Here is a 24516-nt window from a genome sequence, read left to right as displayed (position 1 = left end):
GAGCTTTAGGCTTCCCACCTGGATTCGAGTGATGACCTCTTGGAAGGGGGGGCACTTCTCCATCCATATGGCCAACAGCTCTGCTGCCCGCTCAAAGTTTTTCACATACTCGCTGTACATCTTCAGAAAGGGCGCCAGTTTCTGGATCACATCACCAATGCGGGGGACGACAGCCCTGTGGGCACCATAGCTCAGTCTTCTGCTCATTCCAAGGACCTCATCCCTTTTCTTCAGGCCTTTGGACCAACAGTATCTAGGTTTTGTGGTGCCATGGGCAAGGCACTGATTGGACTTGGAATTAAGAAGATTTGGGTTTCACATCCCACCCCTGATACTTTGTGACTCTTGGTGTTGCTTAACTTTTCTGGGCCTCAATTTCCTCACATGTAAAGTAATGGAATTGGGCTCAATGACCATTAAGATCCCTTCTCATTCTAAATCTATGACCCTGATATAGATTAGCTGCCAATAATCCTAATAGACCAGGCTGGCCCTGCTGTCCTCCAGGAAGAAGTAACTGTGATGACACACATGTGTGACTGGATGGTGGTCTGTTTCCTAGTAGTTAGACTTCCCATTTGGATAATAAACTCCTTGAAGATAGGGACTGGGCCTTCTATTTCTGTGAGTCCCTTTTAGCACAGAGATGACGACACAGTAAGCTCTCAATCTACACTCATAGGAGTTTATAGCTCAGTCTGTAAGACCAGGCCCACAATCCCTCCGCAATCTTAACTCTTTCCAAAGAGATGTAATCAAAGAATTTTAGAACTGAATGATCACCAGTTTAAACACCCAACCTCCTTTTGGGGAGGGGGCCAGGGGGTAGATTTTCACCTGCATGGGGGAAAGTCATGTGTGGATCATTCTACCCACAATGCAACTCATCTGTAACTTGGCCTCTGAAATTTGGTTTCTAAGAGGTTAAGTAGTGCTAATACTAGTAATGGTTAATATTTATATAGTGCTTTAGGGTTGGAAAGCATTTTACATATGCTATCGCATTTGACCCTCATGACACCCCTGGGAGGTAGATATTATTATCCCCATTTTACAGCTGAGGTAACTGAGTCTGAGAGAAGTAAAGAGGCTTGTCCAGGGTTATTTAGTTAGTGGGCAACTGGAACAAGATTCCAATTCAGGTCTTCCTGACTCCAAGCCTGGCACTCTAGCCAACGTATCACATAGTTGCCTCCAAATAATAGATTACATTGACAGCAATTCTTAAGTTTTACAAAGAGTGCTTTTCCTATATTATCTCTCTTGATTTAATTGACTTGCCCATGGTCAGAATGACTAGTATATATCAGAAGTAGAACCCAATCCCAAGTCTTTATGACCTCAAGGCCAGTCTTCCACCCACCATCCAAGAGTCAGTAAACTATGGCCCAAGGGCTGAATTTGTCCTGTCAGCTGTTTTTGTATGGCCCATGAGCAAAAAACAGTGTTTACATTTTAAATAAATTGTATTTATCTCTCAGGCTGTGCAAAAACTGGTGGCAGGCCAGATTTGGCCCTTGCTGAGCCATATTTCCTCACTCACTTTATAGAACAGAAAAATGAGTCGTGGTAAGAGGAAATTATTTTTCCAAGATCCCACAGTGCTCAAACCGGTTGTCCTGATATCTAGTCCACTATTTCAAATCAATTCAATCCAACACACCTGTGGAGTACCTACAACGCACCCCATTGCCTTCTCCTGTGAGGGCTCCCTTCCAGGAGCTCCCCAGAGGGACCCAGCCCCCCTGACTCACCATTCATCCATACGCCTCTGAAGCTCTGGGAGGAAGAACTGGGAGTGGAATTGGTGAATGGAAGAGATGTTGGAAAAGATGAGTTTGACAACATCTTCAGAGAAAGCCTTGCTGCTCCTAGCCTCCTTCAGCAGCTCCTCAAAGAAAACCTGAAGGCAAAATCCATTCAGAGATAGAGGAGGGTAGTCCAGGTAGCCAGAGGGCCCTCCTAAGAAAGAGGCACCCTGTCTGGCTCAGAGAGCAGCACAATGAGAAGGGGAAAGCCAAGGTCCAGAGAGCTGGTGACCTGCCCAAGGTCACACAGCCAGTATCTGATGGTCACTTCTGATGCTGTGTAAGGTTTTATATTGATATAAGATATTTATATTCCCTCTTCCTACTAGAATTCAGAGGTTGGCAAACCATCTCTTACTATTTTAAAATGTAAAAACTATTCTTAGCTCATAGCCATACAAAAACAGGCTGGGGTCAAATTCACTGGCCATAGTTTTGTGACTCCTGTATGAAATGATCAGTTATAAAGGAACAGAAACCTTCTCTAAGGGTGAGATTATGAATTCAGAGCTGGAAGGAACCTGAGAACTATTTATTCCATCACCATCATTTTACACATGAGGGAACTGAGGCCCAGAGAGGACTTATCCAAGGCCATATACATAATAGTTAGCTGACATGTATATATTGCTTACTAGGCAGCTAGGCTTGCAGTGGATAATGTTCCGGGCCTGAGATCAGGAAGACCTGAGTTTGAATCCTGCCTCAGACACTTACTAGCTGACTGTCTGTTGGCCTCAGTTTTCTCATCTGTAAAATGGGGGTAGTAATAGCACCTACATCACAAAGCTGTTTTGAAGATCAAATGAGGTAATATTTGCAAAGAGCTTATTTGCCATAGGTGCATAGTTTGTGGTTTTTCAGTCATTTCCAACTCTTTGTTGGAAATCCCCCCATTTGGGATTTTCTTGGTAGAGATACTGGAATGGCTTGTCATTTCCTTATCCAGCTCATTTTACAGATGAGGAAACTGAGGCAAACAGGATGATGTGACTTGTCCAGGGTCACATAGCTGGTAAGGGTCTGAGGCCAGATTTGAACTCATAAAGAGGAATCAGCACTCTACCCACTGGGCCACCTACCTGCCCAGGTGCATAGTAGGTACTGTTTAGAAGTTAGCTGTTATCATCATCATTTGTAGCAGCAGCAGCATTTTTACTAGCTGTAAGACCTTGGGCAAGTCATTTAACCTGTTTGCCTTAGTTTCCTTATCTTTAAAATGGAAATAATAATAGCACCTACCTCCCATAGTTGTTGTGAGGACCAAATGACATCATATTTGTAAAGCACTTAGCACATAGTAGGTGCTTTACAATAAGTTGTTATTATTATTATTCCTACTTATTAAGGAGGAATTAGCTGAGTGGGGATTTGAACCCACCTCTCTTGACTTCAACCCAGCATGCTTTTTCACTGCTGCCATGCTCATTCCCGCCTCACTGCCCAGCACTGTGCTCTCTCAATTCAGAAGGTATTTAAACATGAACCAGGAGGAGCCATGAAGGTGGGGATTGGAGGTGAGGCATGTCAATCACTCACCTGATCCAGCAGGTGGAGGCGGGACACGTAGGTCTGCTCTGTCTCCAAGAGCTCCCTGACAATTTTGTTCTCTTCTGGCTCCTGCAGCAGTGGAGGCAGATTGGGTGGTTAAGGAAAGGAAAAAGAAAACAAGCATTTTCCCCAAGGACAGGGCAAGAGGCAGTGGGAGGCAACCTCCCGTGTCTAAGAGGTAAAGCCCTTCCTATTCTGGCTCCAGCCCACTTTCCAGACTTATTTCCCATTAGTCCCCTTCACGTCCTGAGCATCTGGGCCATGTCACTAGCCCTGCTGTGGCCCCTGTGCCTGGAATGCTCTGGTTCCCAGAGTTCCTCGGCTTCCTTCCAGGCTCAGGTCAGCAGCCGCCAGTTTCAGACAGCCCTTCCCATTCCCCACTAGAAATTAGTCCTCCCTCCTTCAATTTATGTATTTATATTGTATTTACTTCTTTGTTCACCGTTTGCACCACCTAGTAGAGGGCAAGATTTCTTTTTAGTTTTTGTCTTTGTCTCCCCAGGGCTTAACTTAGCCCCATTTTAGGCACGTTTTATATATTTGTTGAGAGAACTACACTACCTAATAGTCAGGAAGACTTGAATTCAAATCCTGCTTCAGATTCAAAATAGCTGTATGACCCTGGACAAGTCACTTAACCTTTCTCTACCTCTGTTTCCTCATCTGTAAAATAGGGATGATAATAATAGCACCTATCTTCCTGAGTGTTGTGAGGACCAATGAGATAATATTCATAACTGGGCACTTTGTAACCCTTAAGGCACTATATAAATACTAGTTAATGTTATTAAATGGTATTGAGGCAGCCAACTTTGGTCCAGCCTAGGTTTTTACTTTCATCCCTTTACTTCACCAACAATTTTTTATTATTATCACTAATAAATTCCTAACACATAATAATCCTGAACATTTCACATTATTATACTGGTAACAAACTAATACTCTTTCATGATGGTAAGTAATAATAGTATTAATAAAAATGCTTCATATTTGAATAGCACTTTGTATTTTCCAAAGTACTTTTACATACATATTGTGTTATCTCACTTGAACCTTAGACATCCTTATGAGACAGGTGTTATACCCATTTTATAGGTGGGGAGACTGAGTCCCAGGTAAATAAAATTATTTTCCTAGGGTCACCCTAGTCAATGGAAAAGCCAGAGCTAGAACCCAGGCCTCCTACCTCTCAACTGAAGGCAGTTTCAATCCTTTCATTATATTGCCTCCTTGGAAAAGAGAGAAAGAGAGGTTTCACATGTGGACAGACCCCAGCTCACAGAGGGAGATGGGGAGAAACCCAGGAAAGAACCCAAGCATCTAACTATCCAAATGCTGCCTTTGATGGTCAGACAACTCTCTCTTGAAGGGCTACTCACTCCTGAGTGAGTCTAGACCCCAGCTGCTCACACTCTTATTTTTTCTTTTTGGAGGGGGGAAGGCAGGGCAATTGGGGTTAAGTGACTTGCCCCAAGTCACACAGCTAGTAAGTGTCAAGTGTCTGAGGTCGGATTTGAACTCAGGTCCTCCTGACTCCAGGGCCAGTGCTCTATTCACTGCGCCACCTAGTCTCCCCTGCTCACACTCTTTAAGGTGTGACCACAAGTGGGTAAGGGATGATGGACAGCAGGGTCACCTCCCTCACTCCAGCATCAGCCCTTAGGAACCTGCATCCTGATGTTTATTGTAGCTTCACATGACTTCCTCCAGCCTCCACCTGAGATCTTATTCTTCAGGGAGCTCAGTAACCTGGTGCTGACAGCCCGCTGGTGGGGTCCCAGTTTGTCTTCCAGACTCTCATTTTGCCAGGGTCCTGGAGTCATATCAAAGAGGGGTTCCATAAGAGCCTGGGGTTTCTTGGGTGTGGAGCTGTGCTGCTGTTGTTCAGACCTGGGGTCTTTGGTCTCAGCTCCTGGGGTCCCAAGAAGGCCTGGAGAGAACGGTGTGAGTTGTCCCACCCTGGAGGAGACAGAGCAGCTTTTGGGAGAAGGTCTGTTCTTGACTTTCTGCTTGTGGGAGGCCCTGGATATGGGACACAGAACCACAGAATGATGTTTTTAAATTTTAGACTGGATGGTTTCTTTTTTTTTCTTTCTTTCTTTTTTTGGTTGGTGGAATTGAGGGAATATTTTTTTTAATTTATTTACTTTTAGTTTACAGCATTCAGTCCCACAATCCCTTGAGTTCCACATTTTCTTCCCCCTTTCCCCCATGGTGGAATGCAAGACTGGATGGTTTCTAATGTCCTTCCTAACTCTAAATTATTTCAGATACTTGTGTCTTAAGAAACTGAACAGGAACGTTCACGTGGGAAAGACCAGTTAAAGCAGCTGGTAGGCTAAGGGTTGGAAAACTCAGGGAGTAAAGGCCCACATGCTCCCCTTCCCACCTCCACAGGTAGGAGATGACATGTCTAATCTTCTCACTCTCCTTTGAATTTCCAGGTCCCAGTCTGGGGAGGGAGGGAAGAAGGGATGGAGGTGACAGTTTCAGATCTTTAAAAGCTCAGAAGTCATCTAATGCAGCCCTCACATTGCTGATAAGGCAGAAGTGAAAACAAGTTTTCCATCACATCCATCACCACCCTGTTCCTGTCCCTCAGGTCACGCTTTCTTAGGAACCTCAGCTTTTCAATATGAGTCAAAGCAGACTTTTTTGTCTCTTGTCTTTGGGGAACAACTTACTTCCCTGTTTAAGCACACACACTCAAACAGGAACTTGTGCACTCACTCAGAATCATATTTTTTGCACACACATAGGTCTTTGCACACACATAAGTTGAAAGAATCTTGTACACACTCACATGTTTGTAAAACTTGTTCACATCTTCACATGCATATGTGTACACAAGTGTCCTCAACAGGTACCCATCTAGCCATAGAGATTTCTAAAATAGTCTACCAAGTCCCACTACACCCAACTCTTCACTCTTAGACCCATATATAAAAGACAATGAGTGATGAATAGGGGGAGGATTTCTCTTCATGTTCAACCTCTAATAGGTGTTTAATAAATGCTTGTTGACTTGACCACTGCAGCCCTTTAAATTTACAGGGAGAGGCCTTTTAAATGCCCAGTAATCAATTAGACCCAGAGAGAGAACGATGTGAGTAGAGAATGAGAGAGAGAGAGAGAAGGAAGTAGAGGAAGAGAATAAGAGAGAGGCTGAAAAAGAGAGAATGAAAGAGACTGTGAACAATGTGAAAGAGAATGAGAGAGAGAAGGAAGTAGAGGAAGAGAATAAGAGAGAAGCTGAGAAAGACAGAGAGAATGAGAGAGACTGAGAAAAAGAGAGAATGAGAGAGAGACAATGAGAATGAGAGAGAGGGAAATAGGGAAAGACAGACAGAGAGAGAGGAGGGGAGAGAGAAAAGGTAGAGACAGAGAGAGATGGAAAGAGAGAGAGTAGAGACGGAGAGAGACAGAGAAACAGACAGAGAGAAGAGAGAGAGAGAGGGAGAGGGAGAGAGAGGGAAAGAGAGAGAGCTTCTGTTGCGCCTAGTGATTTACATCTAAGAGAGGTGATGCCACCTCACCCCCAACCTAGATGGGGAATAAATGTAGAAAAAGAACTGAGGAGGCAGGAATGGGATTGAGAAACTCTCCAGCTTCCCTGCTTCTCCTGAACTTGGTCTACATATCATGACTGTTTCTTGGCTTGCAGTATTTTTAAATGGTCAGTAAACTAAGCAAATCCTATGTAAATATAATAATAGCAACAGGTTTCATAGCCCTTTACAGCTTCCCCAGTACTTTCCCAATACCAACTCTCTGAGGTACCACTGTTACCACTGACAGATAAAGAAGGTCATGATCATAGGGCTAATAAAAAGTCAGAGTCAGTATTTGACCCCAGCTCTCACCTGGCTCTGGTTCTCTAGTCAAGGACTTACCACATCATGTTGTCTAAAGGATGTTCTCAAGTTCAGTGAGGCTGGTCAATATCTCTCACTTCTGTCCTTACCACCTTAGTTCAAGCTTGCTTTACCTCTCACTTAAACTATTGCATTAGCTTCTTAATTGGTCTCCCTGCTTCCAGTGTCTCCCCTCTCTAAATATTGCTTTCTTGCTCAAGAATCTTCAATGGCTCCCTATTGTCTTTAGAATAAAATACAAGCTCTTTATCTTGGAAAGGGCAATTAAAGATCTTTTCAGTTTGACTCCAATCTATCTTTCTAGGTTTTAATTTAATTTTTTGATTTAATTTTCAATTTCAATTCTTGGACTATTAGAATGAAGCCTTCAAGGAGGTTTTGCCTGCAGTGGGGAGCCTTTCCTAAAGTCTCTAGCTTCCTATTTCCTCAAATAATCTTTTATTTATTTTTCCATTTACATATTGGATTTCTCCATCGGAAGGTGAGATTTTGGGGGGCTGGGATGATTTCATTTTTGTCTTTGTAAACCCAGCCCATAAGATCTTTGATATTTTAATGGAACTGTTATCTCATCTATGTGGACTTTCCCACAGTTCAAATCATCACCTATCTATGATGCCTGACATTCAGTGTGAATCTTCTCTGTACCATCCCATAAAAGAAGCTTCCCCAGGATGGAAGATCTACCCAGTGTTCTGGTGGCTCTTGCTGGAGATGTCTTGTATGAATTCTGGTGGAGGATGAAGCCCAACCTCACTCTCATCACCCAGCTTTCTGATGATGCAGGACATCACTTCTAAAGTAGAATTCTTCATTGGGAATGTCTTGCAGACTTACTTATGCCTATCATGTACTTCTCTGTGACCCTTTGATTATTTGTTGTTGTGTATGATTATTTGTGCCCTCATTTGGTGTTTTCATGGCAAAAATACTGGAGTGGTTCACCATTTCCTTCTCCAGTTCATTTTACAGATGAGAAAACTGAGGCAAACAATATAAAGTGACTTGCCCAGGGTCACACAGCTAGGTTGGATTTGAATTCAGGAAGATGCCACCTAGCTGACACTCTTGTTAACCTACAACTTTAATTTGGGGAGGATCAAGGGTGGGAGAGAATTTCATGTGGTATTTCATGTGGTACAACATCAATGAAAGAATATCATTGTTAAAAAGATGGACTTTTGCTTCAGGGACAAATTTAGGGTCGTTAAAAACACAATACAACTTTCCAAAAGTGACTCAGTCTGCTTTCTCCTCCTCTTAGAATCTGGACCTAATTCATCATCAATTTGCAGTGCCCACCCAATCCATCCCCCATTCAGCTGCTAAAGTACAGGTTAGACCATATCATTCCCTACTCAATAAACTCCCGTGGCTCCCTATTTTCCTTAGGATCAAAAATAAAATTCTCTGCTTGGTATTTAAAGCCTTTCACAACGTGAACCCTTCATGCCTTTCCAGTCTCCTGACTTTTTACTTCCATCTACACACCCTACAAAGGGCAGCTAGTGGAACAGTGGACAGAGTAATGGCCCTGAAGTTAGGAAGACTCATCTTCCTGAGTTCAAATCCAGCTTCAGACACTCACTAACTGTGTGACCCTGGGCAAATCACTTAGCCCTGTTTGCCTCAGTTTCCTCATCTGTAAAATAAATTGGAGAAGGCAATGGCAAACCACTCCAATATCCTTGTCAAGAAAACTCCAAATGGGATCATGAAGAGTCAGATATAACTGAAATGACTGAACAACAGCAAAGAAGTGACCCATAAATCAGCATCTATGAAAAACCATGTATAGCCTTCTCATTCTCCCATCACCAATGCCCTTAGTGCTTGTATAGATGTTTCTCATAGAAAATGTTCTATCAATAAGAATGGAAGCATATGGATCAGTAGTTGTTTATATTCTCTTGGTTACCTTTTTCAAAATAAAGTCCAAGAACTTTTCTAGGATCTTCCAAATCTTGAGTGCAGGGCTCTTTCACACGACACTATGTTGCTTTCATTTTAAGCACAAAAATGTACCCAAGTCAACCAAGAATGCTGTTTGACTACCCAGGTTTGGACACATCTTTCTTGCCTGAGGGCCCATCAGGAGTAGATCCCTTGAGTTAGAAAGGCTCTGGCTCCCCTGGCCAGTGCCCCCTTTTAATTCAATTCAGTTTTAAATTTAATTAATCACTTTATTAAATGCTCATAGTGGGTGCTCTGCTAAGCAAACACTAGCAGGAGACTAGCTAGGTTGGTGTAGCATTCCAATGAAGAAGTTTGATCTGGCAGTTCCCAGATAAATTTGATAAGCTTTCAAGGCGGTGAGCCTTGGTTTGGGACCTTGATTCTATCTTGTTTTGGAGGGTATGGACATGCCCAAGGACGTGTGTGTATGTGTGTGTGTGTGTGTGTGTGTGTGTGTGAGAGAGAGAGAGAAACAGACGGACAGACAGACAGATGAGAGGAAGTGAAGGAAAGAGCCAGAAAGAGAAAAGAGAGAAAGAGGGGGAGAGACAGAGAGAAAGAGAGAGAGAGAGAGAGAGAGAGAGAGAGAGAGAGAGAGAGAGAGAGAGAGAGAGCAGACTGGAACCTTCTGAGTCAAGGGGTATATATGGGAATTGGCCCTATCATGTTCCTTGATCTCCATGGCTAGCAATTCTAAAGATGATGAGAGATGATTTCCATCCCATCCCCAAATAATTCTCTCTCCTGTTTTGAGCTGAGATCTCTCTCCCAACCAGAGAGTTGATTAATTTTTTAAAAATTACTTTTGTTTGCATGCATGCATGTATATATGTGTGTGTTTAAATTTTAAAAATTTTTATTTAATTTAATGAATTTTAATTTAATTTTTAATATTTTAATTTTCCTGATTTGTGCTTGATAAATCATTAGTCACTATTTGTGATTGTCTTTGGTGCAACCAGCATTTTGTGGGAAGAAGCCAAATTGATGAATGTAAGCCAGGGGTGGGGAACCTGTAGCCTAGAGGCCACATGTGGCCCTCTAGGTCCTCAAATGTGACCCTTTGACTAAATCCAAACTTCACAGAACAAATCCCTTTAATAAAAGGGGATTCCCCACCTCTTATGCTATAAGCTAAGGGCTACCTTAGGTGTCCCTGCCCACCAAGAATGAAAAGAAAAGCAGCTTTTGTCCTGAATCTATCCTCCCTCCAGAGCAGAAATATTTGATTGGTGGCACATAGGTATTATTCTAGCTGTAAAGGGAGATTCTGGGAGACTGGAGGAAAGAGCTCTCAGCCTTGTTGGTCCTGAACTTGCCCTGTACCTCCCTCCCAGCTGTCTGGCTGTCAGTGTGAAAATAGTCTTCCCACTTTCCACAAACACAGACCAGATCCTAAGTCAGATCTATCCATACCACTTATAAACTGCTTCTATATATAAATATATTAATATGTTACAGTTATATATTATAGACAATAGATAATTTAATTTCTATATTATAAATATATAAAGTTATTTCTATGTGGAAGCAGTTCACAGGTGGTGTGGATATGATCATATTATCTAAATATATAGATAGTATATATATGGACATTTATACCAGCCAGTATGTATGTAAATATACCCAAGGATGTACCCATATGGCTCTGAAGGAGAAAGTGAGGCTGGTGACCTTGCACAGCCCTCCTTCACTCAACTCAAAGTCAACTGCAAGTCATGTCTTCATTTCCCTGATGTTACAGTCCTTTCTGAGAACAAAGGACAAACATAACATATTGGTTATGTGTATATGTGTGTGTGTGCCCAGGGGTATACTGGAGCCAATTGTTAAATTTTCAATGGATTTCATCTGTATTTTTCAGAAAGCCAGTTGTAAACCATTAATCAACACACTCCTGTACTTTATAAATACATACAAGAAAAGGAATTCTTACTATAGTATACACAGCAAGTGGTCATTCAATCTCTGTTAGATTATCTCCAAGGAGGGGGATCCTAACCCCTCTCAAGGCACCTCATAACCCATTAGAAGACTTAGGTGAACTGATGAAAAATGAAATAAATAGAACCAAAGAAACATCACACACAATGACTATAACATCATATAAATGGAAATAACTAAAAAAATGCATTGGAGCATTATAATTATAATTATTGAGCTTGACTCCAGAGATAACAAAATGTATCTTCTGAAGCACCAGAGATGCCTGTTTTTCAAAGTAAGGACAATGTGTCTGTTGGTTGGATTGAATGTATTTGTTACAAAAGAAGGCTTTTATTTGGTAGGGGGAGGAAGGCAGAAGGGGAAGTGTGAAGGGGAGAGAAAGTGTTTGTGGGTGTGTGGGTGTGAGGGGGTGGGGTCAGTAATTATGATACAGAAAACAAAAGACCAAAAGGAAGAAAACAGTGTTGAAGAAATGTTTTGTTTTTGTTTTTAAATACACAGAAGAAGCTGGGAGTAAGTTGAGAAAAGAACACAGGCAGTTTTGTTACTATTGAGTTAAATATGACATACATTTTTAAAAAACAACCCAGACTAATAGAAATTCTTCACATACAATTCTCGTTTTCTGTTTTTCTTCATGTATTGAAATGATCAGGTTGGTTGATGTTTGTTAAACTCATAATAAAAAAGAAAATAAAAAACTAAAATGTATCTCTCTCCCTTCTTTGTAGCAGACTACAAAGGTTTGGAAGGGGTAGCTAAAAGGCTCTGTAGACAGAGCACTGGGCCTGGAGCCAGGAAGAGCTGAATACAGATCTGGCTTCAGACACACTAACTGTGGGATCCTGAGCAAATCACTTAACCCTTTTTGCCTCAGTTTCCTCATTTATAAAATGAGCTGGAGAAGGAAATGGCAAACCCCTCCAGGATCGTTGCCGAGAAAACCCCAGGAAGAGTCACAAAGAATCAGACATAACCAAAAAACAATTCAACAATAACAAAAATGTTTTTTCCACACCCCACACTGACTTGAGTTCAGATCCCACCTCTGACAGATAGATCCTGGTTATATGACACTGGGCACTTAAGTTCTCATTGCTCTGGGCTACTCTCTGTAACTGCAGAGAAGGTAAACCATGTCTTGGTAAGCCGGAGTTTCCTCACCTGGGAGACCTCCATTCCAATGGAACCACAGATCCAATCCCTATCCCTATCTACAGACAGCTTAAGACCAGGACATCTTCCCTGGGACTATGTTCTCCAGATGCAAGGCCCTTTTAGGCCTGCCTCTCACTGAGTACATTGGTTAGTTATTTCAGCTGGCTGCCGCTAGGCTCCAGCTCTCCTGCTCCTGCATATGGGTGTGCTCCTCCCTTCCCTCCCAGCACCCACCCCCATCCCCACCCCAGGACCCCAGGATTACTTCCTCTCTCCCCTGAAGCTCACATTCATTTGCTCTTTCCGTCTCATTTGTAATAGTCCCTTATACTTTCCAAAGCCTCTCCACAAACCTCACCCCTTTTGAGTTTCCCAATATCCCTTCAAGCTAATTTGTTGCTGTTCTGTATTCAGTCATGTCCAACTCTTCCTGACCTCGTGGACCATAGCACACCCTTCTATCCTCCACTATTTCCCGAAGTCTGTCCAAGCTCTGTTTCCATGACACCATCTGCCCATCTCATCTTGTGCTGTCCCCTTTTCCTTTTGCCTTCAACCTTTCTCAACATCAGGGTCTTTCCCAAAGTATTTAAATTTCAGCTTCAGTATTTGACCTTCCAGTGAATCACCTGAATTAATTTCTTTAAATATTAATGGATTTTATTTTCTGCGGAGGAGGAAACTGAGTCTCATAGAAGTAAAGCGCCTTAGCCAAAATTACAAATAAGTGAAGGAGCTGGATAGACTAGCATTTGAATCTGGGAAGCATCCTAAGGTTTGTCTAATTCAACACTCTCTTTCTAAGGAGAAGGTAACTGTGTCCTCAAGAGCAGGAATAACTTCCTCAAGGACACAAATTCAGCCTCAGACACTCACCAGTTGTGTGATCTTGTGTAAGTCACTTAACTTTTTCTGCCTCTGTTTCCTCAATTGTAAAATGAGGATGTTAGCAAGTTAGGGACAGAGCTGATGAGAGTCTAAGGCTTCTAACCCACAGTCCAATGTTCTTTCTACCACACTGCCTCTTGCTTCTCTTGCCTCCTAGTAACAATCTTTCCACTACCCCACACTCCTTGATGACCTGAGCCCTGAATTTGGAGCCTGAGAGCTTGGATTCAGCTCCTAGAACTGCCATTTACCACTCATGTGATCTAGGGCAAGGCCTCTCTGGGCCTCAGTTTCCTCATCTGCAAAATAAGGGAATTGGACTAGATGACCTCTCGAGTTATGATACAGCCTTCTTGCCTGAGGGCTCTGTTGGCTATGTCCAGACACACTGCCACTATTTCCTGTTCTATATTTTGTCTCAGTATCTGCTTCTGCATTTCTACCCCCCCAAAAAAACCCAATCGAACTTCTGTTTCCTCTTCTTGTCACCCCTGCCCCCAAGAAGCCAGGAGCTACTGAGCACAAAGAGTTGCAGATCCCCTAAGGAAGTACTCCCCTCCCCCCAAAAAGAGTCAGGAAGCACATCACCCGACCTCCACCCTGATCCCCACCCCCCTGCTCCAAGGGGTTAGTTCTAGCTACAGAGCATTATCCTGATGGATGACTCCAATTCTGACATGTTTGTGAGAGGAGACACAGATTTCGTACCTAGGCACCCAGCAATGGGGGCTCACTAAGGGCAGGATATCGATGCAAAAAGGACTGAATAACCACAAGGCCTATAGTACTGAAGAGGATTGGGGTGGATCAGGGATTATAAGAGCTGTCATGAGAGCCTAGATTTGGAGCCAGAAAGAACCTTAGAGGTCATCTAGTTGCACCCCTACAGAAGAGGTGGTATACCCATTATAATTTGAGTCACTATTTCCCAGCTCTGCTATTTCCTACCTGTATAACCTTAGGGAGGTCATTTAACCCCTCTATCCTAAACCCTGAGGGTCTTCCCCTTCCAAATTGATTCTTTTGGATAGGCAAACTAGGTCATCTTTTGCTTTAATTCTTACCTAACCTTGAATCACTAAATGGGTGTTGCCTCAGACAAATTGAGACCTGTGAAAGACTTTAGCTTAAAAAGGCCAAGATCTCCCACTGCATCCAGGGTCAGCATCAGTTGTCTTGACTTATGTCTTGCCACTAGACTCTGATGACTCTGGAGGAGAGAGTGAGGCTGATGACTTTGCACAGTTCTGCCTCGCTTAAATCCAATTCATTTGCAAGTCAAGACATCCTCCTCCTGATGTCATTGGTCCTCTTTGAGAATGAAGGATGTACAACTTCATGTAAACTAAAATAGTTGAACTCCATGACCTCTAAGGTCCCTTCCAGCTCTAAATCTATGACCTTAACTGGAATCATGCTTCCTGTCCTCTGAATAGACATTTTGTAGAGTTGAAAGGCTCTTAGAGTTGGTACAGTGGAAAGACTGATGGATTTGGACTCAGAGGCCCCAGGTGCAAATCCTGGCTCTGCCCCTTACTGTGTCTGTGGTATTGGCAATCTATGTCAGCTCTCTAGGACCTCATCTGTAAAATGAATGGACTGGAATCCCAGTTGTTGTTGTTATTTAGGCCATTTTTAGCTATGTTCAACTTTTTGTGACCCCTTTTTGGGGTTTTCTTGGCAAAGATACTGGAGGGGTCTGCCATTTCTTTCATGGATAACCTTTAAAATCCCTTTCTACCTTCAAAGTTATGATGATATGATCCTATGAAGGAACAGCTAGGTGGCTCAGTGAATAGAGTACTGAGCTAGAGTCAAGAAGACCTAGGTTCAAATCCAACCTCAGACAATTTCAAGTTGTGTGACCCTAGTCAAGTCACTTTACTTTTGTTTGCCTCAATTATAAAATGGAGATATTAGAACCTCCCTCACAGGGCTGTTGTGAAGATCAAACAAGACATTTATAAAGTGCTAAGAGTATAGGGCTTGTCTCTTAATAAATACTAGTTTATTAATAAGTTTCCTCCCCAAATCTGTACCTCAAACAGAAATCCCTTAAAATACATCTGACAAACTGCTTATTCAGTTTTCATGCTTAAAAGACCTCTAGTTATGGGAAGCCCCTGAGGAAGACCATTCTTCTTCTATGCAGCATTCAGTTGAGGAAGTTTTCCCCTTTATCTAACCTAAATCTTCTTCCAGCGGCTTCCACCTATGGTCCCTAGTTCTGCCTTCTGAATCCAAGATGGACGAACCTAAGCCCTTGGAACACTTGAAAATAGGCATCATGTTCCCCCAGAGTCTTTGCTTCTGCAGACCAAAGATACCCAATTCCTTCCATCAGTCTTCCATTGACTTCATCTCCAGTCCTCTCATCATCCTGGAGACTCCCCTCTCCACACTCTGCAGTTTGTCAATGTCCTTCCTAAAATGTGATAGCCCAAACCAAAAGGAATTCTCCAGATAGAGCCCCTCTGGATTCTGGATCCCTCATTTCTCTTCATGCATCCCAATATAGTTTTAGCTTTCTCAGTGTCTGAGAAAGAAAACTATTGACCCAAATCAAGTTTGTATGTGACTAAAAAGTCCAGATCTTTTTACTTACACACACACACACACACACACAGTTGTCTAACTACAACTTCCTTGCTATGTCATTGTAAAAAAGATTTTTTGAAACCAGATGCAAGTCTTGTATCTTTGTCAAAATTCATCTGATTAATCTTGGCTTGTGAAGCTCTTTTTCAATTCTCACTCATTTCACATTTACACTACCTTGTCTCATAGCTATTTGGATACAAGTCCTGCTATCTTTCTCACTATATTACAGGCTCCTTGTGGACAGGGATGGTGTATTATTCATTTCTGTGTTCTTCATAGCACCTAACATAATGCTGGACATATAGTGGCTACCCAGCAAAAATGTTTTTTTAATAAATCAAAGAGGGGTGGCAAGGTGGCACAGTGAACAGAGCACTGGCCCTGGAGTCAGGAGGACCTGAGTTCAAATCCAGCCTCAGATACTTAACACATACTAGCCATGTGACCTTGGGGAAGTCACTTAATCCCAGTTGCCCTGCCTTCCCCCCTCAAAAAAAAAAAAAGCAAAAATCAATCAATCAATCAAAGAATGAATGTCACTCACACAGCTTATACAACTAGAACATTAAGGCTGCTTTGTCCTAAGGCAAACCTTTCTAACCTTCCAGGATAGGTGATGGGCTCTGCAGCTGCTGAGAGAGGATAGAGTCCCCAAGCTAGGGAATGTAGACGCATATACACTGTTGCCATTTCCTCCATACTGCTGGCCCTTACCATCTGTCTTGCCACTGCACCCTCTGAACTTCAAGCCCTTGCCATCTTCTCTGCTGAAGTACTCTAAAGAACCACAGGCCTTGCCATCTACCTTGCTGCTGAACCTTGAGAACTAACAGGTCTTCCATCTACCCTGCAGCTGCACCCTCCTGTATCTGCTGCCTCCCCCCATTAGAATGTGAGCTTCTTCAGAGAAGACACTGGATTGCTTTTCTGTCTGTATCAGAGTGCTTGGCACATGGCAGGTATCTAATCAACCTCTTTTCATTTTCATTCATTCACACTGTCAGAGGTTCAAGCTGAAACCCCAATATCACCCCCAAAATATGTTAATTATATGATGCCATATCTCCAGGAGCTGCTGCGTGGTGCCCCATCTTATCCGTCTGCAGGGCCAATCCCCATCCACCATCTCAACCCACCCCACCCACTCAAAGGTGAAGGTTTAAGAATGAGAAGATGAGAACACACGGGAAGAGATCACAACCAGACCGAGGCCAGCTAAGTAGGTGGGAATGTGGAGGGAGGAGGAGATGTTTTGGGAGCCAAGCAGTGATTTGGAGAACAGAAGAGACCAAGATTAGAGAAGGAAGGGGAACAGGAAGAAGGCAGAAAGGGGGAAAGAGATGAGGTTACAGTTCAGTAAGGGAGTTATCCAACCCCATACCAACTTTTCACAGACCAGACTCTCTGACTTAAGCAGTTTCCAGATGCATGAGCATATATATATATATATATAAAACACGAACATATATTCAAGCATAGAACTCCCCACATATTTATACACCATCAGATATATCATATATTGTTGCTCTTGCTAAGATGTTTCAGTTGTGTCCAACTCTCTTTGATCCTATTTTGGGATTTTCTTGGCAAAAATACTGGAGTGGTTTGCCATTTCCTTCTCCAGATCATTTTACAGATGAGGAAACTGAGGCAAACAGACCCTTGCCCAGGGTCACACAGTTAGTGAGTGTCTGAGGTTGTGTTTGAACTTGTGAAAATGAGTCTTCCTAATTCCAAGTCCAGTATTCTATCCACTACACCACTTAGTTGCCCCTTTGTATCACATATATACAATTATATATTCAGGTTAAACATAACACACACACACACACACACAGACATACACACACTCTTTCTGGCATAACTACTATGATTCCCTGAGTCCATTTTCCTGAATCTCTGGGTCTCTATGCTGCACTGGGACAGGATGGGGCATGTTTGCTGGGGACCATGAGACAGAGTGAGACACCAAGCAGGGGAAGAAATGAGCAAAAAGTCAGGAGTTAGTAGGCATTTGGGGGAGGGGGGGGCATTTGGAATTTGGATGGATTTGTAGCTTAGGTTCCTGAGGAATGAGAGGAACAGAGTGAAAGGACCTAGGACTGGGGCAACATGATTTAGTGGGAAAAACCCTGGTTCTGGAATCAGGGGACCCAGGTTCCAATCCTGCCTCTGAAACTAACCTATGGGACCTCAGGCAAAGTCTCTTCCTTTCTCTGAGCTTCAGTTTCTTCATCCATCTAGGGACAGACTAAATGACCTCTGAGATCCTTTCTAGATCTAAATCTAAAACCATCCTATTCATTCCAAAGGTACTAAACAGGGGGCCTATCCCTTACAGCAGTGGCCCTCCCCCCACCATTGCCAGGCTCCAGCCCAGTTTCTTCATATAAGCCCCAGGATCTTTCTTAGTCTCCCATCATACCTGCTGTCTTCAATCACAGTCAGAAGGTTAAACACCTTCACCAAGTTGTCTCCTTCTCCTTCCATCCTGTAGGGCACCAGGCACCTCTCCCCTATAGTCTGCCCAGCAGAAATAAAGGTGGGAGGGTTTCTAGCCAACAAACCCAACAACAGCCCTACTGTCCTGACTGCAGGCTGAGACAATCAGGAAGTGAGCCCATCCTTGCTGGGGTGCAAAGTCTGTAGTTCTATTCCTGCCTTCAGAAATGGGGAAAGAGGAAGAATCCCTGCCCCCCTCCCAGAAGTGATGTTCAGAGTAGGAGGAGCCTGGTCAGGACTGTATGTATGTCCTCCTTGACAGAGGAACAAAATCTCACCCTGAGTGACCCACTGGCCCTTGGATCTGCACACTCAGCTTTTGAAGAGGCAAAGGGAACTCTATAGATCACGTATATTCCCATTTCCCAGTCAGCCTCTGACAGATATTGTAGATCATTAGCCCAGCATCCATACTTAACAAAATTCAGTGGAAAGGACCTCAATGACCATCTAGTCCAATTCATATTCGAGAGGAATCTCCACTACAAAATACCTGACAAATGGTCCTACAGGCTCTCCTTGAAGACCTCCAGTGAGGAGGAACTCCACCATCTCTGGAAGCACCCCATTCCATTTTTGGATGGGTCTAATTATTAAGAGGGTAGCTACGTGGCACCATAGTGCATAGAGAGCTGTGCCTGGAGTCAGAAAGACTCATCTTCCAGAGTTCAAATCCAGCCTCAGACATTTACTAGCTGTGTGACCCTACGCAAGCCACCTAAACCTGTCTGCCTCAATTTCCTCATCTGTAAAATGAGCTGGAGAAGGAAATGGCAAACCACTCCAGTATCTTTGATCAGAAAACCCCAAATGGGCTAATGAAGAATCAGATACAACTGTGAGCAAACAAATAAGAACAAAAAATTATTAGGAAATTTCTCCTTGATAGTAAGTCTAAAATGACTGCTTCATAACTTCTGTCCTCTAGGGCCAAATAGAACAAATCCAATCCCTCCTCCCCATGACAATCTTTCAAAATACTTGAAAACAGCCATCATTTCCCCTTGAGATATGTGTTCTCCAAGCTAGACATCTCCCATTCTTTCAATTGATCCTTATATGGCATGGGTTCAAGGCCCTTCACCTTCACCATCCTGATTGCCTTCCTCTGTAGGTCAATTGTACATTTCATTTCAGTTGTGTATGACTTTTCATGACCCTATTTGGGGTTTTTTTTTGGCAAAGATACTGAAGTGGTTTGCCATTTCCTACTCCAGCTCATATTACAGATGAGGAAACTGAGACAAATGGGATTAAGTGACTTGCCTAGGGTCACACAGCTAGTAACTATCTGAGGCTGGATTTGAAATCAAGTCTTCCTGACTCCAAGGCTGACCCTCTATCCATTGCATCACCTAGCTCTCCCCTAGTAAGAATGGCCTATTAGCTATTCCCTATACAAAACATGTCATCTCTCATGTCCATCCCTTTGCATAGACTGTCCCTCATGACTGTAATGCTCTCCCTTTGCCCTTAGAATCCTTTTCTTCCTTAAGATTCAGCCCATTGCTTCTGACACCTTACTACAGTATATTGAAAATATTGGAATACACAGATACACAAAGAAAATTACATATGAAAGGAATGTTTTCTTTTTTCTCAGTGACATAAGTGATGATGACTGTCTTACTGAATGGTCTCTGCTAAGCAATAAAAGTTCAAGCTAACTTTCTTCATTATAGCAAACCATCTATTAGGCTAGGGAAAGGACATTCATGCCCCTATAGGATATATGTATTCACACCCTAGGGTATGTGTGTTCCCACCTAGTGCATGTGTGTTCCCACCCTGGTGTGTGCCTGTTCCCACCCTGGGGTATGTAGATTCTCAGGAGGTACTAGAAGCTTGTTAAGGAGATATGGGGAATATTTAGGAAATAATTATAATGACCTATTGAAAAATTCCAAAAATAGCTGACATATACCTCAGGTTCAGAAACTCTGGCTTCTTATAACTTATTTCTGTGAATCAGAATTTCCACTTTTGTTCTCCATCAAATCCAAAGCAAGAAGAAATCTGACAGCTGAGAGAGATATAAGAGAATTTCTTTCAAAAATTCTACCAAGAATAAAATTGATGGTTGACAAGAAACAGAACCAAGGGTCTCACAATTTGACTGTGTTCTGATAAACATTTAACAACTTTGTAGTATTTTAAATGCTCTTATGAACTAAATAAAGTTTCTTTGTGCAAATCTCTTTATGTTATTTTTTATTTATTTTTATGGTCATAGGTATGGCAAACTAGAATATATTTCCTTTCACCTGGAGTAAAGGATGAAAAAAAAGTTTGCTGAAAGCCAAAGAGTAGAACACTGAGGGTTGGGTCATCTTGGGAAAGGACAGGAGTTGGCCCTGGGATTCATGTATCTTAGGGCATAGGGAACATAGGGAACATGTATCTTTGTCCCATGTATCTGGGTCCAGCCTTTGCCAGGTTTTCCCCCATAGCTTTTGTTCTCTTGAAATTAGTATCTGAAGGATCTAAGCAAAGAAAGATACATTTGCTGGGATGGTATCTCTGAACCATTCACTTCAAAGCCATCTTCCAATAATTCTTTCCTTTTCATTAGCTGTTTCTTCTATTTATTCAGATTCTGTTCCTTTACCCCCTGGTTGTAATTGAATTATTTCCTGACGTTCTCTTCATCATCCGTCATAACCAAAGCCATTTCAAATCTTTCGTCTTTCTTGTTCTCAGCTTTTTCTTCTGGAGGCTTTGTGGACTTCCACCCCTCCCCATAATTTGTACCTATTTTTACATTTTCTTTGGAAAAGTATGGATTGTTGATTTTATTATTAGAAAGAGGTTCATTTTCTTCCTTCTCTAAAAAAATTACCAATTTGTTTTGCATGCCTTCTCAATGGGTAAGAGAGAGGGAGGAGGGAAAAGAGAATTAGAAACTAAAAATAAAATAAAATTGAATTTAAAAATAAAAAATGAATAAAAATTATTCCCAAGGAGTTATAGTTGATTCTTTCCAACTTTTTTATTTTGAAAATCATCTTTAAGACCTGGAATCCATTTAATTTCCATTTTTATCTTTGCATTTATTTTGTTTTTCTTGAAATAGCTAAAAGTTGTTTATACTTGGCCATTTGTTCTCCATTATCCTGGATTTTCTTAAATTTCACAGTCCCACTACACTTATTCCAATATCACTTTATTGTTTTTCTTCTGTCTCCATCATCAGACATCAAAGAAGGTTTGAATTCATGTCAAGCCTGAGTGTGGTAATACATCCCTGTAATCCCTACTACCTAGGGGTCTAAGGCTGAGGAATTGCTTGAGCTGGGGAGTTCTGAGCTGCAGTAGAACTGTGGGTGAAGACATAAAGTCCGGCACCAATATGGTGAGTCCCTGAGCCTGGAAGGCTACCAGATCACCTAAGAAAGGGTGATCTGGCTCTGATAGCAAACAGAGCAGGCCAAAGCTTCTGCTCCAGTCAGTAGTAGGATCAGGCTAGGGGTATGCAGGTAAATACTTAACAACCAGTGTAGAAGTAGGGATGGAAATATGTATGTAAGATACACTTTTTTCTTTTTTTGGAGAAAAGCAGTCTTCGATTTGCACTCAGAGTTCATTGTTTCTCTCGGTGTAGGTGGATAGTATCTTTTCATCATGAGTCCTTTGGAACTGTCTTGGATCACTGTATTGACCAGAGTAGCCAAGTCTTTTACAGTTGATCATCATTGTAACATTGTAGTTACTGTGCACAATGATCTCCTGGTTCTCACTTCATTCAGCATCAGTTCATATAAGTCTTGCCATGTTTTTCTGAAAACTAACCTGCTCATCATTTTTTATAGCACAATCATATACCACAACTTGTTTAGCCATCCCCTACTTGATGGACATCCCCTCCATTTCCAATTCTTTGCCACTACAAAAAGAGCTGCTATAAATATTTTGTGTCTGTATATATTTGTTTGCATATATGTATATACATAATACACGTACACATATGTGTATGTGTGCATATGTATATGTACATATATGTATATAAATATATATGACCTTTTCCTTCCTCTTTGATCTCTTTGGGGTACAGACCTAGTAGTAGTATTGCAGATCAAAAAGTAGACACAGTTTTATCGTACTTTGGGCATAGGTCCAAATTCTCCAGAATGGTTGGACCACAGTTTCACCAGCAATGCTTTAGTGTACCTCATCCCTCCACTATTTATCATTTTTGATAGATATGAGGTAATACCTCAGAATTGTTCTAACTTGCATTTCTCTAATCACTAGTGATTTAGAGCATTTCTATATGACTATATGATTTCCTCTTCTGAAAACTTCCTGTTTATATCCATTGACCAGATATCAATTAGAAAATGACTCTCCTTTTTATAAAATCAATTCAATTCTTTATATATTTGAGGAATTAGCCTTTATCAGAAACACTTGCTGTAAACATTTTTGACATTACTTCATGTTCTATGGTGGTGGTTGTTTGTCCTTCATTCTGGAAGAAAGAAAGGTGATGCCACGACTTGCAAGTCAATTGCATTTGAGTGGGGGAGGGCTGTGCAAAGTCACCAATCTCACTTTCTCCTCCGGAACCATCTGAGTCTAATGGCAAGATATAGATCAGGATGACTGGAGATGGCTCCCATCATCAATGGTACCTTTTAGCAAAATGTAGTTTCCCTGATTATGTCTTTTAATTAGATCTATTTTTGCTTTTTCTTTGTCTGAGATCATGATTATGACCCCTGCCTTTTTTAATTCAGCTGAAGCATATTAGATTCTACTCTAGCCCCCCCCTTTTTTTTTTTGGCCTTTTGGAGGGCAATTGGGGTTAAGTAACTTGCCCAAGGTTGCATGGCTAGTTTTTTTGCGTGGGTGTTAAGTGTCTGAGGCCAGAATCAAACTTGGGTCCTCCTGACTCGGGGGTGGCACTCTACTCACTGCACCACATAGCCACCCCTTCTAGCCCTTTATTTTAACTATGTGAGACACACTTTTAAGTTTAATCTACATTATTAACATTCTTCTCCATCACTTTTTTAAGCCTATAAGATCAACAAAACAATAAATTAAGACCAGATTTGTATATTTGCTGGTTTTTAAGGTTTAAATGCTGACACTGAAATTTTAACAATGGCTCTGTCTGATCCCATATGAACATATTCTGGGATAGAGCCCTTGAGTGGCTGTTGTATTTCTAGACAGGAAAAGATAGGGAGACCTAGTTTCATTTCAAAGAAGAAGAAGAAAAAGAAAAAGAGAAGAAAAAAGAAAAGGAATTCATGTAAAGAAACTTGTTTTCTGTAAAATTTCTCCTGACATGTCTTTCATGATCAGTCTCATCCTACAAGTGATGCTCCCAACAGCAACATGTAAAGTGGAAAGAGTTCTGAACTCTGAGCTGGAGAACTTCAGTTCGAATTCTGACTTGGCTATTTAATTGCCTGCATCACTTAACCCTCTGAACTTTATAGTTTGCTCAACTATAAAGTGAAAGGGTTGGACTAAATACCTACTAAGGTCCTATAGAAGCAAACGGAGCCCTCCTTGGTCCCGCTACTTATTACAAAATATTTTTAGGACAGTACTTCACTATAAAGTCCATGATCAATCTCAGTGAGAAATCCAGCTTTGTCTTCTTTTTTAAAATTATTTTTTATTTTATTTATTTATGTTTAGTTTTCAGCATTGACTTTTATAAGATTGAGTTCGAAATGTTTCCCCCTCCTTCCTCTCCAGTCACCAAGAAGGCATGTAATCTGATATAGGCTATAGATATACAATCATAGTAAGCATCTTTCCACATTAGTCATGTTGTGAAAGAAGAATCAAAGCAAAAGGAGAAAACTATGAGGAAGGAAAAAACAAACAAAAAAGAGAAAATAGTATGTTTCAATCTGCATTCAGATTCCATAGTTCTTTCTCTGGATGTGGATAGAATTTTCCATCATGAGTCTTTTGGAATTGTCTTGGATCATTGTATGGCTTAGAAGAGCTAAGTCCTTCATGGTTAGTGAGAGTACAATGTTGCTGTTTCTGTGTATAATGTTCTCCTGGTTCTGTTTATTTCACTTAGTATCAGTTCATGTAAGTCTTTCCAGGTTTTTCTGAAATCTGCCTGCTCATCATTTCTTACAGAACAGTAGTATTCCATTACATTCATATACCACAATTTGTTCAGTCATTCCCCAATTGGATGCTCAATTGAGAGCCTCCCCTCAATTTCCAATTCTTTGCTACCACAAAAAGAGCTGCCA

At 41.7% G+C, this 24516-nt stretch overlaps 1 protein-coding gene across 1 annotated transcript in view; it reads right to left on the bottom strand.

Annotated features, from left to right (window-relative positions):
- The window catches only part of FGD2 (FYVE, RhoGEF and PH domain containing 2), a 48203-nt gene extending 29773 nt beyond the window's left edge, over positions 1 to 18430 (bottom strand). Inside the window, exons 1-5 of the mRNA XM_069073585.1 lie at positions 18210 to 18430; positions 5027 to 5381; positions 3348 to 3428; positions 1755 to 1903; positions 19 to 175 (exon numbers count right to left, since the gene is read on the bottom strand). Coding sequence (XP_068929686.1) covers positions 19 to 175; positions 1755 to 1903; positions 3348 to 3428; positions 5027 to 5381; positions 18210 to 18274 — 807 coding nt within the window. The 5' untranslated portion in view covers positions 18275 to 18430. The remainder of the gene's footprint in view (positions 1 to 18; positions 176 to 1754; positions 1904 to 3347; positions 3429 to 5026; positions 5382 to 18209) is intronic.
- Between the last annotated feature and the right edge of the window lie 6086 nt (positions 18431 to 24516).

Source organism: Petaurus breviceps, unplaced genomic scaffold, assembly GCF_028583685.1.
Source record: "Petaurus breviceps papuanus isolate PSGF00001 unplaced genomic scaffold, PetGlider_PUasm1.0 90865, whole genome shotgun sequence".
NCBI lineage: Eukaryota > Metazoa > Chordata > Mammalia > Diprotodontia > Petauridae > Petaurus > Petaurus breviceps.
Note: the sequence above shows the minus strand (reverse complement) of the source record. Positions and strands in the feature narration are given on the sequence as shown.